Source organism: Canis lupus, chromosome 27 (assembly GCF_011100685.1).
Source record: "Canis lupus familiaris isolate Mischka breed German Shepherd chromosome 27, alternate assembly UU_Cfam_GSD_1.0, whole genome shotgun sequence".
Taxonomy (NCBI): domain Eukaryota; kingdom Metazoa; phylum Chordata; class Mammalia; order Carnivora; family Canidae; genus Canis; species Canis lupus.
The window spans coordinates 28,173,538-28,192,540 of record NC_049248.1 but is presented as its reverse complement, the minus strand read 5'-3'; the positions used below and the strand labels follow the sequence as shown (position 1 = coordinate 28,192,540).

Here is a 19,003-nt window from a genome sequence, read left to right as displayed (position 1 = left end):
TTGATACAAGAAGAAAACAAAGCTCCTTGTAGACTTGTTGAAAGGCCTATAACCAGTGAATTGGAAGCAAAGGGATAGAACCCTTGGTTCCTATTCTCGTGGGGTTCCTCGGTGCTTTGGTTGGGTTGTTGGGATTTCTCTGGCTTCACAGGGAAAAACAGTGGAGACTTTGGCTGAAATTGAAAATTATCAGTGATGGCACTTGCATAGAGCCTTTTGTTTAAATGGCACTTACAGGTACTGTTGCTTGTGATTTAAATGAATAGCTGAGAGAATGTGATAGAATAGCTAAATATTGTTTTTTGGTCTCTTCCTCGCTAAAAAAGGAATTCTATTGTTCTCATAGAATTGTTATAAGTGGTAAATAATTACGGTTTTATTACTTAGATTTGTCTGGCACATATTAATTATTCGGTATTTTTATTATATTTATTAATAATAGTATTTTCATTATTTGTTATTGTTGTTCAGTTCTACTTTATAGACCATACATATATCACAGACCAATGGGTAAAATCCCACTATCTAATTTTACTGTGAGCTGGGGAGGAGGAAAGGATACTGAGAATTCAGCTCTTGGAGTGCTTCCTGTATGAGCTTAGGAATCTCAGCCTCTAACCTAGTGTTTACTGAAAAGGGGGCCATATCATTTTGGCTTATTTTCTTTTTTTAATACTGGTCAACAACTAGAAATAGGAATTTTGAAAGAAATAATTTTTCAACCTCTGCTCCCTATATCATTCTAAGCTTTCATTGCTTTGGGAAGCTACATTTTAAGAGCAAATTATTTGGTGTCTGAAGGTGCTTAACTTCTTAAGGAAATGGAATTTGTCTTGGATAGAAGAATTTCTGAACAAAGGGACACTTTATAAATATCACTCCCTGAAATAACCATCCTAGTGAGCTTTCAGTGAAACAAAATGCAGAGTTTAGGAATTTACCTAAGTTTAACATTGAACAAAATCCTAAACCCTGTGGTTGGTTGTTATATAGAGAGGCAACCTCTTTTAGTGTTTTCCATTGTGTTAAAATAAACCAGCAATGGAGGGAACCTGAGAAATGAAGCTTTGGAAAGCGGACCAACCCAAGAAGCTCTTTTTCATTCAGTGATACGGCAATTTCAGAACTCCCCAGCACCTTTTCCTTCCTGCACTGCTATTCCCTTCCTGCTGCCATTTATCTTACATCTCGGAAGGGAATAGCAGAAATAATACAGGCTTGATCTTTGTTGAGTCATCATGAAAATGATAGTAATAGGCAGAGCTGAGAGAGGCCACTTAGCAATGGCTTAACCTTCTTGGAATCATAGATCCAGTTGACATGAAAAATCAGAGCCAAGGATTTTGCTTCCGAGATATACATGGATGCAAATATACACAAAATCTCGTGTTCGGATTCAGGAAGTGATGGACTCCCTTAAATGTATTTTGGGACATTAGTGATGCATCTGCATTGTGAGAGCTGACAATATCCCCGGCCTTCCTCCTTGCCTAGCTTGAGAGCTAAGGGAAAGGAAAGGTTTCAGTGCAGTGCTTGGGGTTGGATGCAGTCCAGATTTTGCTAAAAGCTGACTTGTGTTTTTGTGGGCTCACCTCATTTTCTCCACTCATTAAAAACTCTGAAAGGTCAGATCCACAGCTGTTTGTGAACCAGGAATAGGAAAAGGGAAGCCAGAAGAGAGACCTGACTCTGAGTGACATTATTGCCTCCTTAGTGCCATTTGGACACGTTTAACTGATAGAAAACAGAGCAACCATATATATTTTATAAGCAGCTGTCAAGATGGACACTTCTTTGTGATATTAATCCACTGCAGCCTTAAAAAGGGATCTCTCTCAAAATATTCCCATTGTTTAAAGAGACTTCATTCAAATGCATATTTTAAGAGATTCTAGAAGAAATCCTCTGAGGAGAAAATGGATGGAGTAAAAGAAAAAATGTGGGAAAGGGTAGGGAAAATGGGGAAAAAAGGATGAGGTAGGAAATGCTCCTAGGTTACATGATTCCATTTGACTTTCCTTCACTTTGTAGTTTAAAACATAGAAATTTTGCATGTGGGTGAAAATCATGCACTTTAGGCTTTTGCTTGGAGTTTGTTAATAACTTTCTCTTGCTTCCCTTTCATTGTCTTTATGAAAGCCAGCCAATCATGTGCCTTATGTGAAATATGGAGCTCCCACTTTGTGCAAATGAGTGAGCTATGGTAGATACAGGGCCCCTCTGCCCTCTGGAAGTTGACATTCTTTTAACCTAGTTTGGTTCCAGAGGCCATAGGCAGGTGAGAAAATTGCCCACTGCATATTGGTGAGCTCTGATCCCACCACTGATGCTTACTAACTTTGTTAGGTAGGATGAATTTCTTAACCTTGGGTGACCTTGGCATCCGTTATTTTTTCAGGGGAGAGGTATTTGTGAGATAGGGCACCTGGGTGGCTCAATCAGTTAAATGTCTGACTTTTGGGGTGCCTGGATGGCTCAGTAGGTTAAACATCTTCCTTCGGCTCAGGTCATGATCTCAGGGTCCTGGAATGGAGCCCCACTTCAGGCTCCCTGCCCAGCAGGGAGTCTACTTCTCCCTCTGCCCCTCCCACTCCCCATGCTCATGCTCTCTCAAATAAATGAATAAATAAATAACATCTTTAAACAAAAAGTCTGACTCTTGATTTCAGGTCAAGTCATGATCTCAGGGTTGTGGGATTGAGCCCATCTTGAGCTCTGTGCTCAGTGGGGAGTCTACTTAGGATTTTCTCCCCCCCCTTTCGCCCCTCCCCCCACTCTATATTTCTCTGTCTAAAATAAATAAATCTTATAAAAAAGATATTTGAGAGCTATTGTGTAGATTGAAAGCATAGTACTTCTCAAATTAAATGAAGTAGATAAACTCTTACTTTGTTTCTGATCATCCCTTTGACCAGTGTAACCATACTACAGTTGGCAGAATGCCTGGGTTATTTGGGGTAGATGGGATAGTAATACTCATAGCTAATAGTGCTAGATCCTGCTCCATATATTATTTCATTTTTTCCCACAACCGTTATGTGGAGTAGGTACTATTATTATCTCCTTTTCTGTAAGTGAGAAAAATAGATGTGCAAAGAAGTTTAGAAACTTGCCCCTGGTCTTCCAACAGTAAGCAGCTGGGGGGATTGAAATGCAGGTGGTCTGGCTCCAGGAGCCACGCTCTTAGCTATGATCCTTTCTAGCCTTTTTTCAAGCAATAGCTTATTCACATTGAATAGAGAGCATTATGTGTAGTGGACTCTAACACTTATTTAAGACTTTTTTTTCCTTTCCTGTTTCAGGTGTCTGACAGCAAGGAGCAATAGAAATTTCCTGCTTACCATGAGGCCATTCTTAAAAAGGGCCACGTTGGTCATAAGTTATGTAAGTGTATATACATGCGTCTGAAATATCTGATGAGGAATATTTTACTTGGCTTAGAGACATGATTCAGATTATTTAATAGAATCAGCAATAGATTGTAACAACACGATCTTAGGATCAAAGAATTTACATGCCATAAATGTTACAAAGCCTTAGAAGGTATGTATGAAAGCCTCCGAGGGATATGTGAACTCAGTGACACAGACAGTGTGAACTATAATATTTTATGATTCCCTTTCAAGGTGCTAATCCTGGGTTCTTGAAGCAGCACAAACCTGGCTATATTCGGTATTTATTGCTGTATAACAAACCGCCCCAAAATGTAGTGGCTTGAAATAACAACCGCAGATGTTTGCCTTGAATGCTTTAGTTGGGCATCATTGAGCTGGATGGTCCTGATGCTCCTCATGGTTTTTCACTGGAGTTACACAAGCAGGTTCCTATAGCTGGCAGTTATAGATTGTGGTATCTCATTTCCTAGGGTCTCTCCCCGTGTCCTCTCTCTAGCAGGATTGCCAGGACTACTTTACAGCACGGCAGCTGGGTTCTAAAAGAATGAACCAAAAGCTGCAGGACCTGTCATGGGTTAGGCCCAGAACTGATACAGTGTATCTGCTCCCACATTGTGTTGGTCAATGCAAGTCATAAGACCAACTCAGATTAAGAGGAGGGGCGGTTGGCTTCATCCTTGTTGGGAAGAGCAGAATGCACATGCAAAGGGGGCAGGAATTCTTGGTGGCCATCTTTGGTGACTGTCACATTAATCACTTTCTTACATTGTTGGATTCAAGATTCCAGATTAGGAGACCAGTCTCTTATGCTGTTGCAGTTTCCCACAAGTTTTGATAGGAAACTTACATAAAGTCTTTGACTTGTAATGTCATGTTTACGTGATTTTTTTTCTTTCTTGACATTAAAACATGTTTATGGAGGAATAGTATACAAAAACTGAATGAGGGTGGAGAGCCTTGACTGGACAATCTCAACAAATGAACAAAATATTTCTCTAAAGTATTTCTCAGTATCTTTGCATAGAATTAGAATGATTCATCACTGGTTTCAGAAGTGTTTTATTTTCTTAGAATTGTATGAGAATGCAAGTAATTTGACAGCACTGCTGTGATGGAAGTTGTCAATTATTAATCCTTTTGTTCTTTTAAAAATTTATTCTCAAAGTCCTTTCTGCTGTTTATCTTCCTACTCTTAATTATCACAGCTTTTTTCCTCTACATAGTATTTTAGGGAATTTATATTATTTCAGGGTACTTTTCCTGTTACTGTTGTCGTTGATACTTTCCATTATAATGCCTTTAAGAATTTAAATTCAGTTTGAGCAGGACATTTTGTGAGTGTTAAGATGATTTTAAATTGCTGCCTAGGCATTGTTTACTGTTGATATGCTTTTGGCTGACACCGTACATTTATTTTAGGTTTTTGGATTTGAGGTTATTTATATAAAGGATATTTATAAAGGAAGTCAATGATATTCATGGAAAAAAAAAATCCGGCCTTAATTACCTCCAAAATTAATCCTTTAGCTTTTAATTCAAGCAAAGTTTTCCCTCTGACTTTAATAAAAATAATGTAATTGGTCCTATTGAAATGAGAATCATCTGGAACTCCCTTGTAAACAAAACTCATCCCCACAGAAATGTCTCTGCTTCTGGCTTTCTTATTCACCTTAGCAACAGAATAGCACCATTTAGTGATAGAGTTCCAGTGGGTGATACAAAAGCTGTTCCTGGGATTTGTTGAAATAACTCTTCTTGAATGTTCTGCTTCAGGGCATTCAAGGATTGGAACTCTTCACATGTGTTTATTCAAAACACAGCAGTATTATTTATTGTACTTTAAATTAATTTTCATGGGGCTGTGTAAATGGGATGGTTAAGAAAGTGGTTGGCCAATGACATGGGTTCACTTCCTGGATCTTGCAGTTATTAGCTGTGGGATTCTGGGGAAATTACCTCTAAGCGTCAGCTTTCTCATCTACCTCTGGGGTTGCTGTGAGGCCGCAGGTGAGATGGAAAATCTTTAGCACAGTGGATAACAGCTGGTAAATGCTTGATACTGACAGCTGTAATTAAGAATTTGCTTGCCTCTCCCTCAACACCTTCATTGTTTATACTTCTCTCCCTACCCAGCTGTTTCCATCTTGCCTCCTCATCTTGAGTGTTAGGATTTTATAGAAATGCTTACTGTGAAAACAAAATATTTATAAAGCATCTACAAGTGCCCTCGAAAAGGTGGGATTTAACTCCCAAAAAAACAATGATTTTCTTACCAAATCTTCTTTTCTTTGAAGGTGACTGTCGTTTTGTACTTCCGTCTGTGGATAATGGGAGGATCTATGCCCCTCTTTTCAGAGCAGGATAATCCAGCTTCATTTTCGCCTTACATTCTAACGAGGTCAGTTAACGTAATTTTTGGGTTTTTTTTTTTTTTTTTTAGCTTAACGTGGTATTTATTAGATTGTTTTAAATAATCTTAAATGTCAGTTTGCCTTTGCATTTTAAGGAAAGAATGGTTTTATTCTGTCTGGGACATAGGGAGAAAAGAAACTATTATACATTTGCAATTCTTTTCAACTGGTGGTGCTGTTTTGCCAGGCTTATTGCTGATGTTCTCCTATTGGTATGTATTTGCTTATTCAACAAGTATTTTATTGAACACTCATCAATAATAAATATTTACTGAGTGGCAAACGTTACAGAACAATGCACAGAGAAGCACAAAGAGGCTGATTGCACATTAAAACTCTTCATAAAATCAGTGGAGAGGATGAAAGTGGAAAACAGAATAAAACAGTAATTTTTGCTAAGAAATGGCTAATTATGTCATACTGTTTGTCCCTAAGAGATTTAGAGATATTGGATTAAGAAGTGATGTTGATCGATGGATCTGGTTCATTGAGAAGGTTTTTAATTCTTTATCTGTTCAATCTGCTGTGATGTCATGCTAAGACTTTCAGTTATAATTACGTTTGACAATTTTAAAAACTTTTCTTCAGGATATATTGTTGCTATTATGTTTAAACATTAAGATGCACTGTTCTTAAGTTTTTATAGTTTTATATATACTTTTTAACATTTAATATCATTTTCATAATAGTAACCTTCACTTTTTTGTGTTTGCAAAGACACAATAAGTCTTAAACTTTGATCTGCTGCCCATTTATAGTTTGGCTTACTTGTATCTCTTAGGGAGAATACATTGTTGGATTTTGTTTCTGTTCCAGGCGGTGATCTTTGCTTTATTTGACTCGTTTATTTTATATGTTTCAATTGATACACTTCTATTTTCTTTGTCTTGTTTTCTTTTATTGTTCCCATTCTTTTCTTCCTTTCTTAAAAAAAGGTAATTTCCCCTTCAAAAAAAAATAACTTCCAACTTGATTAGCCCATTTTTACAAAAATATCACATCACAGTTATTTCCATTACTTCTGACATACATTTCCTTTTTTTTTTTTTTAAATTTGTTTATTTATTCATGAGAAACACAGAGAGAGAGAGGCAGAGACACAGGCAGAGGGAGAAGCAGGCTCCATGCAGGGAGCCCAATGTGGGACTCGATCCCGGAACCCTGGGATCACACCCTGGGCCGAAGGCAGACGCTCAACAGCTGAGCCACCCAGGTGTCCCCTGACATATATTTCTATTAAAGAATCTTGAGTGTGCCTTAAGAAATCCTATCATATCCAGCCTCTAGTCTTATCTTTTCTAGGTAGTCTAGACACTTAAAAATAGTTGTTTATGCCTTATGGTTTTAAAAATGTTGTTGTTTCACTAATCATGACCTCTCTACCCAGCTATTTGTTAATGTTGCAATCTGCTTGTCCTTCTTAGGTAGCTCTCACTGGCTTTCAAAATTTCCAGGATCCTTGTCTGGATATTTTTAGCTCATTGATAAATTGTTTCAGGTTCTGTAGCTCCTTAAATAGCTACATTCACCCCCAGAATAGACTGTTGTGAACTCACCAACCAGTTATTTTCACTCCTGTGTCTTTGGCAAACAAGCACCTACCCTGTGGACCTTAGCGTCAGGCCAGGTGCCTTTGGTCTCTGACTTGATCCCCTCCTGTCCATACTGCTTAGACGCCAGGGGTATTCAGTTACATTTTTATCCTACTGGTGGCAGAAAAAAATTGTTTGGTGGAACCTCTGGCTAAAATTAGTATCTTGGACTAGTCATTTTGCCAGTTCCTGCCTTTCACTTCCATGGCATAATATATACTTTTGCAGAGGTGTCTGATACACATTTCATCAAGGACTTTCGGTCTGTGAATCCATCTACGTGACTGTTTTCAGGTCATTTGATCAATATAAAGTGATAGAACGCAATATCCTAACACCCATATATTCTTCCCCTTTTTTCTTTTAAAAAAACATATCTTTCCTCTTGGGGCACCTGGGTGGTGCAATTGGTTTACTATCCAACTCTTGTTTCTGGCTCAGGTCGTGATCTCAGGGTTGTGAGATGGAGTCCCACGTTGGGCCCTGTGCTCAGTGTGGAGTCTGCTTGAGATTCTCTCTCCCTCTCTCTCTGCTCCCCACTGCGCCCCCCCCCCCAAAAAAAAACCCCATGTCTTTCTATTTCTGCATTTCATGCTTAAAATACATAGATACTCAGGGACATTTCAATGACAGTTGCTATAAATGGCTTTTCACATTCCTCTGAGGTGGCTGCATTATAATTGACTCTTTTGAGCATCCAGAAAATTGTCTTTAATTCCTTTCTCAAGTAAGGTTTCTATTCTGCTTGCATAATTGTTTGACCTTTGGTAGGCTGAAGATTCTTAAATTGGATTACCTTGGTCTGTTTCCTAGTTCTGTTGGGTTTTCTTTCCTTCTCATCAGCTGAGCAATAGCTCTGATTTGGCAGGCTCTGTGAGCTCATCATTACTAATCACAGGTTTGTCATCCAGCTGTGTCAGTCTGCCTCATTGCCATTCCACCTCTTTTATTGAGCTTATAAACTCCAAACAACTTTTATAGCATCTTTGCTTCTATCTTGCAAGTATTATATCTTCTTTTAAAATCGATATAATAACTTACACTCTATTATCAGATGAGAATTTTCAGACTAGCTTTCTCTTTCTTTAATAATTGCTGTAGTTTTTACTATATTGCAATAGTTAGCATAGTTATTACTGTAAAAGATTGCTATAGTTATTAACATGTAATTAAAAAAATCCTAAGAGTTTTAAGAGTTACTTGGGCAAGTTTTCCCTTGTTTCATTCAGATGATTTTTTTGTGGCTTTAGTTCTGAGATTTCTTCACTTTTAAATTATCTGTTTCCATGTGTTTAGCTAAGTTAGAGGAGATACTCTGTCATTTTCTGTTTACCAGCATTGGGATGCAAAATCATTGTGGTTTGCTCATGAAAATCCTTTGTTAAAAGAATTATCGAAGACATGAGAATAAGACTACAGATGACTGTGTGATATTTACTGTAATGTAGGGCATTGTCTAACAAACCTAGAAGAATACAGCTTTGACTTATTTACACCTACAGTACTATATTTTATAACTCTGTCGACTTAGAACTTAACATATGGAATAGGTTAGGTGTGATTATTTTCTCTGTAGTAGGAAATAAGACTTCAAATGTTATAGTTTTGTTGTCTTGTAGGACACTGAACAAATTTGTGTCTAATTTATCAATCTCATCCCTTTTTATTTTGTCATGGACCATATAACCCAATTTTTTCAAATTTAATTGGAGTATATTGATATATATATATACATTTATATATATTTTATATATATTCTATCTATATATCTATTAATAACCTTATAGACATATAATTTTCATCCTGTACAATTCACCTATTTAAAGTATACAATCCAGTGGTTTTCTCTATACTCACAGAATTGTGCAACCATCATCACAATCAATTTTAGAGCATTTTCATCTCCCAAAAGGAAATCTTCTATCCATTAGCAATTACTTCATATTTTTCTTAGCCCTCCCCCACCCACCCCAGATAATCATCAATCTGCTTTTTACCTCTGTTGAGTTACCGGTGCTGAATGCATCTTATCAATGGAATCAAATAGTATGTGGTCTTTTATGACTGGCTCCTTTCACTTAGCGTAATGTATTCAGAATTCATCCATGTTGTAGTATGTATTCATACTCCATTCTTTTTTATTTTATTTTTTATTTTTTTTAAAGATTTTATTTATTTATTCATAGAGACATAGCTAGAGAGAGAGGCAAAGACACAGGCAGAGGGAGAAGCAGGCTCCATGTAAGGAGCCCGACGAGGGACTCGATCCCGGGTCTCCAAGATCACGCCCTGGGCTGCAGGCGGTGCTAAACCGCTGCGCCACCGGGGCTGCCCCCATTCTTTTTTAATTCCCCAGTAATATGCTAAAGTATAGGTGTAGCACTTTTTATTTTACCTTTCATCTTTGATGGCTGTTATGAATAATGTTGCTATGAATATTCACTTACAAGTTTTTGTTTGTATGTTTTCATTTCTCTTGCACTAATGTACTTAGGAGTTGAATTGCCAGGCCATAGAAGTTGACTTTGTATTTAACTTTTTGAGAAACTCCAGACTACTTACCAAAGCAGCTGTACCATTTTACATGTCCACCTGCAGTATCTGAGGGTCCAGTTTCTTGGTATCCTCACCAACACTTCTCTTTTTGACAATCTTTCTGTTGTTTTAATTATAGCTGTACAAGTGGGTATGAAGTGGTGTTTCATTATGGTTTTGATTTGCTTTTCCCTTATGGCTAATGATGTTGAACATCTTTTCATATGCATATTGGCCACTTCTATATCTTCTTCAGAAAAAATGTCTATTCAGATTCTTTGACCAGTTTTTTTTCTTTGACCAGTTTTTAATTATTTTTATTATCAAGGGTTTTTATTATTTTATTATTTACTTTTTATTGTTGAGTTGTAATAGTTCTCTATGTATTCTAGATACAAGTTGCTTATCAGTACATGATTTATAAACATTTTCTATCTTTCTGTGGGTTGTTCTTCCCCTTTCTTGATGGTGTCCTTTTGAGCACAAGTGTTTTTAAATTTGATCAAATCCAGGCTATCTATTTTGTTTTTGTTGCTTGAGCTTATATCTAAGAAGGCTTTGCTTAATCCAAATTTTCTTTTTAAATTGGCTTTGTCAAGTATCTGGTTGCCTTATTAAACAGTTATATAAACCTTTATTTTCACTGTGTATTTATATAAGGATTAAATTTTTAATGTTTTTAAAATCGCACTTTGATCCAGTTTATGTTAACAGTAATTTGGAAGCAGAATTTTAAGTCAAATTTAGAATTTGATTTCTTATACTTGATTATTTATCATTGAACGTGTCAAATCACAAGGTAAATCAATAAAGTATTGAAGGATCATCATTATCAGAATACACTGACAGTAAGGTTCTTAATTTTTTGCCTTTCCATTTTAACCCAAACATTCAGATTGTATTAGCTGTCAAGAATTTGATGTGACGGGCAGCCTGGGTGGCTCAGCGGTTTAACGCCGCCTTCAGCCCAGGGTATGACCCTGGAGACCCAGGATCCAGTCCCACATCAGGCTCCCTGCATGGAGCCTGCTTCTCCCTCTGCCTGTGTCTCTGCCTCTCTCTCTCTCTCTCTCTCTGTGTCTCTCATGAATAAATAAATAAAATCTTTAAAAAAAAAAAAAGAATTTGATGTGACTAATCAATAAATTTTTCAACCCATAATTAATTGAGATTATGTCAATTAGTTGAATGGTATGACATTGAATTATAAACATTTCCATTTTAGACCTGAGAAGAAAAGTGTAAGTAGAATTTAAAGAATGGAGGAGATACTATAGTTTGCATGGCTTTCTCTCTCTCTCTTTTTTTTTTTTTTTTTCATATTTTACCTATTTATTCATGAGAGACACACAAGAGAGGCAGAGACCTAGGCAGAAGGAGAAGCAGGGTCGCTGCAGGGAGCCCAATGTAGGACTCAATCCTGGGACCCCGGGATCACAACTTGAGCCAAAGGCAGATGCTCAACCACTGAGCCACCCAGGCGTCCCATGCATGGCTTTCTCTTGACAAGCAAGTTCCTTGGGCCCAGTTGTCCCAGCCAAATAACCTAGTAATCATGACTGACTACTACCTTTCTTTCATCCCTCACCTCTAAGCGGTCATGTAGTCCTATACCTTTGATCTTAATGCTGCTAGAATTTTTTCACAGTCTCTATCCCTGCTGCAACTATTTTCATTAAGCTTCGCGTGGTCTCTCACGTGTATTACTGAAATCCTCCTAACTTGTCTTTCTCCCCACAGTTTGGTCTCCTCTAATATATCTTCCACACTATTTCCAAATGATATTTCTCACTGGCTTAATATTTAAAGGTCAGTGGTTGTCTGTACTCTTTAGGATAAGGAGTAAGGAGTTTTGACCATGGTTTTTCTCTTCAGGCTCATCTCTTTATACCCCTCTGCCCTTCCTCCCTAACCTTAGACATTAACCATCTTAACCTGCTTTAGTTCCCTAAATGCCTTTTACCTCAGAGTTTTTTTATTGTTGATTCTAGAAGATCTTGCCAGAACCTTCTCAAGCATGTTCCCTGAACCACTACAACCTAACACCTCAGAATCCTGGGACCCTCCCAGACCCCCATCCATCCTATTTACCTGTGCTGTCTGTTTCTCAGTCTAAGCCCAGCCCATTCATGAAGACTCAGGTAAGTGCAGAAAGGTTCCTCTGATATAAAACTCACAGTAACTGCTCCGCACTCACAGGCTATACACTTAGTTATTTCCAGCAGAGTGTGAATTTGCTCTAGTAAGAGTGCTCTTTTCTTTTTTTTTTTTAATTTTTTTTTTTTATTTTTATTTTTTTTTTATTTATTTATGATAGTTACAGAGAGAGAGAGAGAGAGGCAGAGACACAGGCAGAGGGAGAAGCAGGCTCCATGCACCGGGAGCCCGATGTGGGATTCGATCCCAGGTCTCCAGGATCGCGCCCTGGGCCAAAGGCAGGTGCCAAACCGCTGCGCCACCCAGGGATCCCGAGTGCTCTTTTCTTGAATTCAGAATCTGGTTTTTTACTTGGGAGTAAGAGGAAACTCTGTCCATTTTTTGTTTTGTCAGGTTGGCTCTCCTGCTTCCTTTCTGAGTCTTTCACAGTTCTTGTACCTTTGAATGCCCAGATAACTATAGCTAGAATATTGTTTATATAACTCACAAGAGATTCTCTGTTATCTTCTTTGAAATTGCCCTAAATTCAGATTTTATTAAATTACTTAAAAAAATTTTTACAGTTAAGAAAATTTTGCCCTCGTATGTCCAAATCCCTCCATCCTTCTCATCCCACATGGAATTTCTGTAGGAACGAGGGCCAGGACAGAAGTTTTTACCAGAAGTGAAAGAGCATGAGTAGTGACATGCCCCCCCAAAATGTACTGAAACAGAAGGACAAAAAATAAAAATAAAAAAAAATACCATGGTAGTGATTTCAGCAATTTGAGATTGAAAATTTTGCATTTGAAACTTTGGGGATTGGATTTGAGAGTAGAAAGTGGAAACCTAAAGCCAAGGATTGAGGCATGAGTTTGTAGCAAGAATCCTGACCTAAAAGGATAAAATCCAGGACAAGTTGAGTACAGCAGAGCTGAAAGAGAGTGAGAGCGAGAGTGATGAGAGCGAGAGCAATTGTCTAGATCTGTACTGTCCACTGTGGGAGCCACAAGTCACATGAGGCTGCTACTGGGCACTTCCAATGTGACTAGTCTGAATTGAGATGTGCTATGAGGATAAATGAAGTCTGCCTGGGATTTTGGAGATGAAATCCTGTAAGAAAAAAAAAGAAATTAAAATATACCACTAATAATTGACTATATGTTGAAGTGATATTTTAAGTCTACTTACTGAAACAAAATACATTACCAAAATTATCATGTTTCATTTTATTTTTTTTAAGTGTAGCTAACAGAAAATTTGAAATGATGTATGCTTTTGTTGTATTTCCATTGGACAGCACTGGCCTAAATCAAGCACTGGGGCTCTTGGCCTGAGAGGGTGAAGGATGAGCAGGCTGGCAAGGAGTAAGTGGTGCATGGAGCCCACACCACATCCTCCACAGCCTTCCTCTGCCTCTGGTCTAGGGGTTTCTTCTACTCTGCCAACTCATGTTTTGTTCAGCTGATTTTGAGTGGTGGGAGGATTTTACTGCATTTTACCTTTGGGTGTGAAGACTAACTTCAATTTGAGTTCCATGTGAACAAAATGTGCTTTAGAGCCCAAGACCATGCATGCTCATGACACTTCTTTTAAATTGCTGCCCCAAATTGTGCCCTGACTACAGCCATCCAGGGCTTTATGATTTTACTCCACTTGGGTTGCCAAACCTGCATGAGTCTCTAAAACACTTGGGAATCATGTTGAAGTTTCAGTTCTGGGGTCCAATGCCCCAAGATTCTGCTTCTGCAATTTTGGTACACTGCATTTGAGAAGTGATAGAAGAGGTTTATGTGCAACTTGTTCTGTCACAGAATTGTCTTTTGCCCCAGGATTTACTCATCTGTTTATATTAAATCTCTTCAGAAATGTGATACTTCAAGAGGCACCTGGGTGGCTCAATGGTTGAGCATCTGCCTTTGACTCAAATCGTGATCCTGGGGTTCTGGGATCGAGTCCTGCATTGTACTCTCCATGGGGAGCCTGCTTCTCCCTCTGGCTGTGTCTCTGCCTCTCTCTTTCTCTGTATCTCTCATGAATAAATAAATAAATTCTTAAAAAAAGAGAAGAAAAGAAATGTGATACTTCAACATTCAATCTTGTAAATCTTGGATTAAAATTAAGAACAAAAGCCCAAATTAAGGATGACTTCTGCATAGGGCTGGAGCCTGCAGAAGTGAAAACACAATGATCCACTATTAAAGCCCCTCTCTGCAGCTGCTCCCTAGTAATTGGTTTCCATCTGACAGATCAGAAGGGGACAGGATGTAAAGCTGTGTATACTTGATGGAAGAAGTATTGCCTTTATGATATTGTAAATGGTTGTCTTTCAAATTCAAGAAATAGAATAGGATTTTCAGTGAAAGAATATAAAGGCCCCCTATCAGCATCATGTATTTTCATGAGATATGGTCCTGGATAAGAACATAGAATATATCTACTTAAGTGGGTAGATCTATTTCTGCTGTTCTGAAAACTTGGCAAAGGCTTGTATTACTTTGTAGGAAAACATCAAGATAGGAAATAATAAGATGAAGGTAGAACTCAGCCCCTTCCTTCTGAAGAAGTTTCTTTTTCCATTTTCAGTTGATAGTTTCAAACAGGCACAAACAAAACCTTAGGTTTTAATTGTTACAGCCTTGGGGCACTATGTCTTCCTCATCTTTATAGCTCTTGGACCCCCTAACGTATGGGCTATTTCATAATAAACTCTGAATAAATTGAATTCAAATGTAAATTATTATTTTAAAATGCCTTGTGTGTTTCAGTTGAGCTATATTCTGTTCTTGCTCTAGCAACCAACTGGGCCTTGTGTTAGGGGGTCCCCCTACATGTGTTTTTTTTGGAATTGAAACTGAAGTTACTCTGATTTTTAAAGCAGTGATTACCAAAGTAGGGTCAATATCAGGATCACCCAGGGAAGTACGTTAAAAATAAAGGTTTCCTGGTTCACGTCCCAGAATTTCTGAAAGAATAGTTGGGTAAGAGACTCTTTATTTGACCAGGAACCTAAGTGGTTCTGGAGGCAGTTGGGTGAAATCCTCAGGTATAAAATGTGTCCTCTGTGGCTGAAGAGCTCTCTGCCAAGGCGGCTGTTGTCTCCATTATATATTTTGAATTATGTTCATAGAAAGTAGCTTCTTGGGGATGAAAGAGGTTATCAAGGTCACTGAGAGTCATTTCCCTAACTGAAATGACACCACGTAATAGTAATTGACCTATTTTGTCTTGGACCCTGGGGATGAAGGGGAGAAATATAGGGGAAGGGGAGAAGTATAGGGAAGAGAAAAGGGGAGGGAGCCTGAGGAGGCAGCTCGTGGAGGGAGCACTTGCTGCCTCAGGACTAGGGATTGGTTGTTGGAGGTCCGGATCACTCATTGATGCTTCATTTCTTAAAGAAAATTATATAAGCCTCTGAATCTACATATCATGTTTGTATCAGAATCTTAAATCCCTGAGAAGCTAATAAAAATTGAAGTAACAATTCACTTCTTTTTTCCTAACATTGGAACATAAAGACAAAGATTGCTTTTTCACAACGAATAAAATGCCAAGCCCAGGCTTTTTATTTAAGGATTCGATTTCTTGCTGTGTGATGCTCTAACAAACATTTATTTCAGTGCAGTCATCTGTTTACTGTGCTGTAGAGGGGATCACACACTGGCTTTAAGTTTTTGTCAGCCCTGCTTTAACTATAAAGGTAGCGTTTGTTTTTTGTTTTGTTTTGGTTTGGTTTAATATAAAAGCTGAAATTCTTCTAGGCTTCACTGTTTAAGAAATAAGTCAGCGACTCAGGCAGGCGCTTTTCCATGAATTACCAATATCTGATCCATTGTATTTCTTTTCTACACTAATAAAGATGCGTGAATGGAAGACTATGATGCAGAATTCCATGTGGAGCCAACGAACAGTGTCTTATGTGGAGGCTCTGCTATGGGTTTGCTGTGGGACATTGAATGAGTCACATGTCCATAAAGCTGTTTCCCAACTGCAAAAATAAGGCTAATACCTATTTCATAGGGAGTGTGGTGGGGGATCAGCTACTCCTTATATGCAAATACTTCATGAACTAGAAAGTGCTGTACATGTTTAAGGGATTTTTAATGTTCTTGGATATGGTTCATATCAATAGGATTCTTCTGTTGGATATCTGGAAATCTCTGCCCAATGCATAGTAAACAGTTAGTGCGAGTTTGCTCAGTGAAAACCAAACCTATGTTCCGTGAGAGAAAGTGTGTTGGTTTGAAATAAAGATACTGTTAAATGCTTTATAGAAAGAAACAGATCTTAGGTAAGAAATGAACCAAGTATTTATTTTGCAGAAAGTGTTATTTCCTCATTTATTTGTTGGCATATATATATATATATATATATATATATATATATATATATATATATGGGTGAGAAGTTGTTGCTGACAGTCTTACATGTTGAAATTCAAGTTTTTCCTACTCTGATGAAGCTGTCTCTGCTAATAGAGTAATGGTATTAATGGCACATTATAAAGGTCAGAGAGACCTCATGACATTTCAGATTCACTTTATTATTTATCCATGGTAACAAGAGTTCTCACTTAAACTATATTCATTGCAGTTTAATGTAAAATAAGAAAATATAAGGCTGGCATAGCTTTTTAATGATGCTTCTGTGACATATGAGGAGAGGGGTCTTTCCTTATGCATTCCTCACTCCAATGGTATGCCATGAGGTAGCCCATGCTGGATGCTGAGGGGGCCACATGAAAGCGGAATCTTCAGTCTGCACCCTTTAGCTACCCACCTGGACAACTGGAAACCCTGCGGGTAGCCCTTATAGGGCCATATAAAAACTAAGTGGTTGATTCAGGACAAAAACAAAAGTATAAAATGGAAATACTTTGGATTTTTAGGTAATATTTTAATATCCGGTTAATTTATTAAAATCCACCAAATCTATCCATTTAAAAAGCCAAGTGCTAGGGAAATAACCATCCATGAGACACAGCCCTGCCCCCAGGAGCTTCTGCTTTGTGGGCAGACCGACACATGAACACTCACTCACAGGGCAGTGTGGGAGCCTAGGCAGGGCTGTGGGAACACAGAAAGGGACCCAGCCAGGCCCAGCAGCGGACTGTGACAGGCAAGGTTTGTCAGAGGATGTGACATCCTCGCTGGGACCTGGAGGGTCAGCAGGAGCTGGAGTTCAGCGGCCTGTGAGAGTTGGTTCCAGAAGGTGGTGAGCTGAGAGGTGCTGTTCTCAGCAACCAGACACCTGAGAGAGAGCTGTGAAGACTGTAGTGACGATTGTGCGTGGACAAGGGAGAAAGAGAGGTGGGGATGCCCTCATAACCAGCTCCAGTTTCAGTTCTCAACAGGTGCTCCAGGAAGCCCATGAGATGGAGCAAATACGGAGAAGCAGGGCAGCCATGAGGAAGGCCTGTGGCCCAAAGGGAGGCTGTGCTGCCTTGCTTAATGGTAGCCACTTAGTTTGGGTTCATGAGAAACCTGGTTTTACTCTTACTTTCTGTCTTTGGATTTTTTTAAAAAAACATTTTATTTATTTATTCATGAGAGACACACAGAGAGAGGCAGAGATATAGGCAGAGGGAGATGAGGAGCCTGATGTGGGACTTAATCCCAGAATCCCGGGATCACGACCTGATCCAAAGGCCGATGCTCCACCACTGAGCCACCCAGATGTCCCATTGTCTTTGGATTCTTCTGGGACATTTTAAAATAGCCCTACCTTTATTTTTTTGTTGTTTTCATTTTTCTTCTTCTGTTTGTTGTTTGTTTATTTTCTTCTTCTTTTGTTTATTTTTATTTTTTATTTTTTGAGAGAAAGTGAGCATGCACACACCGTGTGGGAGGGTCAGAGGGAGAAGGAAAGAGACAAAAAGAGAATCCCTCAGGCAGGCTCCAGGCTCAGTGTAGAGCATGACATGGGGCTCCATCTCACCATCCTGAGATTGCCAGCTGAGCTAAAATCAAGAATTGGACACTTAACTGAGCCATCCAGGTGCCCCAAAGTAACCTTACCTTTTATTGAGCTGGTTTGATTAAAGCTTTGGTTCTTATAATCCAGCAGAACTTTAAAAACAAAATACAGTGAGAAGCTGGTGAGAGTCCTTTGGATCTCTTTCTCGATTTCACTAAGGGTTTGGAATTGGTCTTGCCATCTCTGTTCCCAGATGCTGAATCAGCAAGTATTCAGTGGTACTGCTAGGCTTTGGTCCTGGGAAGCCTGAAGAGTCCTGGCACCTTCTAGTCTGTTGTTATGGAGGAGCAAAGGGATGATGGCGCCAGACTACCATCTACATAGTCCATTTAGCTGGGGTTGCCTTGTGACTTTCTGCCCTGGCCCTGTGTCCTGGGGGTCAGGTCCTGTTTCCAATCACCCTGTCCTTGTCTATAGATGGTTTTCCTTGATTTCCTTTTCTTGTGGGTGTCTTCTGTTTCTGTTCTGTATTATCATTATCATGTTCATCCATGTTGTTGTAGTCATTCTTGTTGCTGAGTAGATTTCCTTTGAATGGATATATTACAATATGTATCCATTTTATTATAGATGGACATCTGGTTGTCTCCAGTTTGGGACTATTAAGAAGAGTTGTGAACATTGTTGTAAATGTCTCTTGGTAAACATCTGTATGCAGTGCTGTTGGGTATAAAGTCAGGAGTAGATTTGCTAAAACACACATGCATTTATTATGCATTTATCACTTCCTGCCGTTCTCCAGAGTAGCTTCATTCAATTTACAGGAGTATTTCAAAGTTCCCATTTCCTCACATCCTCACCCAATACAGTTGTGATATTTTTCATTTTAGACATTTTAGCAAGAGTCATTTTATAATTTTTTATATTACACATTTTTAATTGTCCACTCTAATTTGACCCATATTCTTATCTGTCCTCAGAGTGTCATGTTCATGTACAGTTTGAAGCCATTTGGTGG

At 38.6% G+C, this 19,003-nt stretch overlaps 1 protein-coding gene across 1 annotated transcript in view; it reads left to right on the top strand.

Moving 5' to 3' along the window:
- Positions 1-19,003, top strand: part of TMTC1 (transmembrane O-mannosyltransferase targeting cadherins 1) — a 269,996-nt gene that overhangs the window by 119,562 nt on the left and 131,431 nt on the right. Inside the window, exons 6-7 of the mRNA XM_038577170.1 lie at positions 3,303-3,384; positions 5,690-5,793. Of these exons, the coding sequence (XP_038433098.1) occupies positions 3,303-3,384; positions 5,690-5,793 (186 nt within the window). The remainder of the gene's footprint in view (positions 1-3,302; positions 3,385-5,689; positions 5,794-19,003) is intronic.